Genomic DNA, 5000 nt, shown 5'->3' on the forward strand with positions numbered 1-5000 from the left:
GAAACACTCGCTAATTAAATCTCGAGGGAACAATAGTCGCTAATGATGTAGTGTTTCCAACTGATATTTTGCAGCGACTAATCATAACTATAAGAAAATTCTCGAATATGATTGGTTATCACCAGCTATGATTTATAATGGTAATAGGACCGAGTGGAGTCCATATCGGTCTGTAATCATATGAGTGATTTACAAAATCGGACGACCGCGAAGTGGGAGTCCGATTTGTTAATCACGAGTATTATTATAGCAGTAATTGGACAGTGTACGAGTCTTCCCTAAGTAATTATTGGATAGTACGCGCCATCGCGCGCGCTGCAAGAGGACAGTTGCACTTTTAATGCTCGGAGTTATTTTTTACGCATCTCGCATTGAAAACTGTTGCCTTTTTTACCCAAACAATTTTACTTTGATTTCTTTCTCGAATTTTGTTATAGATACGATTAACTGGTAACGGGAAGTCGTGAAATGATTATCTTAATTAAAAGAAAAACTGATTTGAAAAAAAATAAACAAAAAAATTAGGAAAGCTTGCTTTACGCTTTCGCTTACGCTTGTGATTAGCTCATTTCCGGGAATTCTTTTTTTGTTTTTAACAGAAAAAAAAAAGCCCATTCGGCGGTGATAGTGGGAAAAAGCCCCTGTTCCTACCTTGATAAGCTGAATGAGCAGTTTCATAAAAGAGATGTTCTGGTAAGTAACCTCGCTATCTTGAACAAAGTAAAATATATTTTCCACCGTGAACCTCGCATTAAAGGTAGTGCTCACTCTCGCCGAGTGTGATGGTTGTTCCCTGCCTCCTCTTTTCCAAAATAAGCAACTCTGACTGGCTTCCACAAATAATAACTCGACACGTACCAGTCCAGAGGAATACTGATCTGTTGTCATCAAATATTTTGGGCCTGAGGTGGATGATTGCCTTGCTGATGCACCAGTGTATTTATTATTTGTCGTAATTCAGAAACGCCTTTGCAACTAAATAAACCCTGTTATTTGCGATATCAATTTTATAACTTTACTAATACTTTCTAAGAAAGCCCTCTCACCAAGTCATTTAGTTCCTATTATCTTCGCAAGATTTTACCGAAACCAAATATGCTGTTACAAGTTTGTAACGCTCCTCTCCGGAACGCTACAAAATGAGTTGATTTTCAAGAAAATGACACCTTGAATTGTTCTGGAAATACCTTAAGGAAGCTGGAAAAGAAAGAAAGTTTACTCACAGCGGAGAGAGTTATTACATCAGTATCCGAACCGTAGATTTGCCAAACCAGCGACTTGTTCATTTTGCTCTCAAGACTGCTCTCCTCTCGCGTTGCAGTCAACTATGCACCGGTATCGCAGAGGTCGTGGGTTCCATTCCCGTACAAGCCTGAATTTTTTCAGGCTTTATTTTCACTACTGATCACTCAAATGTTCGTTATTGATGTCTTCTAAATGTGAAACTTAAACTTACCCAACACCTACCATATTTAAGGCTCGCGTTACTTAAAACTTAATGTAAAGCCAAGTCTAAAGAAGACGTACCTCCAGTAAGTTTAGGAGTCCGTAAAGATGGCTGTTTTTTGACTGTCTGATTGAGAAAAGTAAACAGATTATATAGTTTCAGTATGAGTTGCAAGATTTCCACAACATCGAATAATTGAAAGGGTTTACAAAGCGACGACAATCTTGACTTTCCATCTTGAATTATCCAAATGTACGCACGAAAAACGCTCCAGCCTGATAGGTAAGGACCTTCAGTTTGAATTATTCCGGTCTAACCACTGTGCTTGAAAAGGATTTAATTAAAATAGTCGAGAAATTTTGAGTAATTTGAAATTCTATAATTTGTTGACTTTTATGGCCCATCGTTACTAATCTACTGAACACAGACTACGATTTTTTGATACACATCCGATAGCAAAATTTCCCTGCATTTTTTATTGCTGACAAGCACTTCAGGATGAGAAAACAATATGCTGACACGTCCACGTAACACATTTTCCACAGGATCACCATGTACATTTATCTCTAGATCATTCAAATTATCCGCCTCCAAACATTCAGCTTGGATAATTGCGGTCGACTGTCCTTGCTTCTTTATTTTCTCAACTTGATCCATCATCAAAGCGGTCAATGGCGACGCAATAATTGCAATCGAGCAATAATTTCTGCCTTGAAACAAGAAGTCGCACATATTTGGTACAAGCTGATAAATTACAGACTTGCCGTATCCTGTTGGAAGGAGGGCTAACACATCTCGCTTTTGCTGCACAACGGCTCTTAGCGCCTCCAACTGTTTTGGTTTTAAACATATATCGGGCGTTCCGCGTTTTGCTAGGGAAAATTTCACCGCTCTATTGAAATCGGTATCGTAGACGGCTGCCATTTCGAGGCCTTATTTCGGGCATGCGCTCTTTCATCGCCTGTCACATTCCTGACAGTCCATCACGTGTGCAAATCGGATTTGACCAGATGTCGCCTTCGCTCGCCACAAGAGATCTGGGTACGAGATTACCGAATCAAAGGTCTAATATTAAGAATACAAGGTTATTTAATTGGAAATCAAAGAAAAAAAATCATCTTAAAACAAGAGAAGTTCTTGATTTTTTCTTATTTTCAACAAGCCCTTAATCTGAGAAATAAACTAAAATTAAGAGAATTTTCTGAAATGAACTTAAAATTGGGTTTTAGCGTGTGAATCACTCAAGTACGGGATATCCCTGAGACTTTGACAGGTCGTTTATTTGCTACAATATCTCAATTTCTTGACATTTGTGCATTTATCTGTACATGATCAAAATACGGATGCTATGTTGAAAATAAAATAATGAAAGAAATTCCGATTGCCTCTTCGAAGGCCGAGTGAAGGCCATTACACAGGACGAAATGCACTGCGGAATCGCGTGACACCGTTGCGGAAACATAACGGCTAGCATGCGTTTCCGATGACGGATACCAGACGTGTATTCAAGATTCCGTCGCTGCGGTTACGTCGGAACTGGACTACTTTTCGGTATGTTTCCGTCACGTTTCCTATCATGGAAGTCATGGAAACTCCTGTTTCCGTTTGGCGTATAATCGTGAAAGCGCTTGCGGAAACGCGGAGAAACGTTTTGAAAACGAGTTTGTTCCGCCACGGGTTAAACATAATCTTAGCGTAAACGTTTTTGCGCAGCGGAAACGTATATTTCGAAAATGGTTATTAAGTGGTGTCCTCTCGTCAAATTTTCTCTCCATTTTTAAAAGTCTCAAGCTCTCGGTGTTTCATGATGTTCGGACAGCTTTTTGAAAGCGCTGTTTTACTCATCAAACGATATTTCTCGTGAGTACTACGTTGAAGTGCGCCTCTTGTTTCCAGCTTCTGCTGGTACCCGGCCACCTTGGGAAGGCAATTATGGCCTCTTGCTTTGTTTTTACTTCATAGGCACTTTGAACGTTAGAGTGTTCACGATCCTCTGTTCTTCATGTGTTTGCCAGATTTCGCTTTCCGGGTCATTCCCGATAGTGACGCTTTAAACCGAACAGTCGAGTTCAGCCAAAACGCGGGAAAATAGAACCTTTAGCAGTTTGGTAAAACATTAACAAGTGAAATGAGAATTGCACTGGAGTTTTCACAAAAAAGTGGAAAATTTCCGAGCTATATTTTTGTTTAACAGGTGACCACAACGGAAATGAAGGCGTGTGTATGTGAACAGGGTATCGTGAGTTTTGGTGTGTTTCTCTGCACTCCAGTGCATGATAACCAACAGGTACAGTTCATTTTAAATTCTACTGTCCAATTTGTCAAAGTACTGCTACGGAAATGAACTTGCAAGTAAGACTTCGGTTAAGATGTCATTTATTAAAATTAAACGGTGCTCGTGCTGTTATTACAGTAGCTTGTGGAATTGAATGAACATAACTTTGTTTTCACTCGATATTAACTTTCACTGCTTTTAAAGTACACCTGAGCTGTTCATAACTGTTTTCAATAGCACGTCGAAGAGTACTGATGTTGTGTACAATGCCTGTAAATTAGTTGTAGAGGGCCACAACTATTGTAGTTATTCGTTGCTGTCGGATGTTATCCGGAAGAAGAAAAGAAAATAAGAAAAGGAAAAAAGACATGAAGAATTACAATCGTTTCATCCCTATATCAACTACAGAGCGTCAAGTGCAATCAGTTGAGAATTAACCGCTGTGATTGGTTATAATAATAGCCCGTCAGCCTGTCTCCATAGTAACACTGGATTTGCTAATTTTTTTATCTCTTACATGACGAATAACAGAAAAACTTAATTTCATAACGTTTTTATTGCTGTCGTGATGTCTAACAAAGTATTTTTTTGCAGCTGATAGAGAAAGCAGCACAACTGACAACAACCTTCGATACAATCACATGACAACAACACACGCAGACACGTGACTGATCACGGACGCTATGACCCAGTGCTTCGTCCTCTGGGTTCTCAATAACTCCTTTCTTCCACTGTTGCCGCTGTTGTCAATTACTTTGAGCTCCCACACTCATTAAAATGCAAAAATGGGGCAAAAAATTAAGCGTTTTGCCGAGTCTGGGTACCATTAAGGCCGCGCAGGACACATAATCTCAACGTATGTATTTATTTAAAGAGATGCACGAACTGTGCGACTGACTCCGACGATGCATGGAATATTCACGAGAAGAGTTTTCACATTCTAAATTTATTCCATACATCCTGTGTTCGGCGTTTAAAATCTCGAGGTATGAACTTCTTGTACCTTTCAGAAACTCGTAAAGTTTATGTTGAAGAGGTTTTTGTTATAAAACGGTATCCTTAGTAATAAAGTACTGCAAAAACAAACTTCACAAAGAAGATCAGACGCTTCAAAGTCTTACGTTTCACAATTTTACTCCTATGGAGGCTAATAACTTTCAATTAGTCTTGAAAATGAAACATCTGCTTCTGTCACATCACTGAACAGCAATAAAACCATTTATTTTACTGCGCTTCTTAATCAGAGAACTCGGATGCAAACATTTTTTCTAATTTTAG

The 5000-nt window shown here is 39.0% G+C and overlaps 1 protein-coding gene across 1 annotated transcript; it reads right to left on the bottom strand.

Moving 5' to 3' along the window:
* Positions 1-1861: 1861 nt before the first annotated feature.
* LOC138010567 (uncharacterized) lies at positions 1862-2371 on the bottom strand. Its single transcript, XM_068857549.1, has one exon. It carries the CDS (start codon positions 2369-2371, stop codon positions 1862-1864), a length of 510 nt encoding a protein of 169 aa, XP_068713650.1.
* Between the last annotated feature and the right edge of the window lie 2629 nt (positions 2372-5000).

The sequence above is a fragment of the Montipora foliosa genome, chromosome 1 (assembly GCF_036669935.1).
Source record: "Montipora foliosa isolate CH-2021 chromosome 1, ASM3666993v2, whole genome shotgun sequence".
Lineage (NCBI taxonomy): Eukaryota > Metazoa > Cnidaria > Anthozoa > Scleractinia > Acroporidae > Montipora > Montipora foliosa.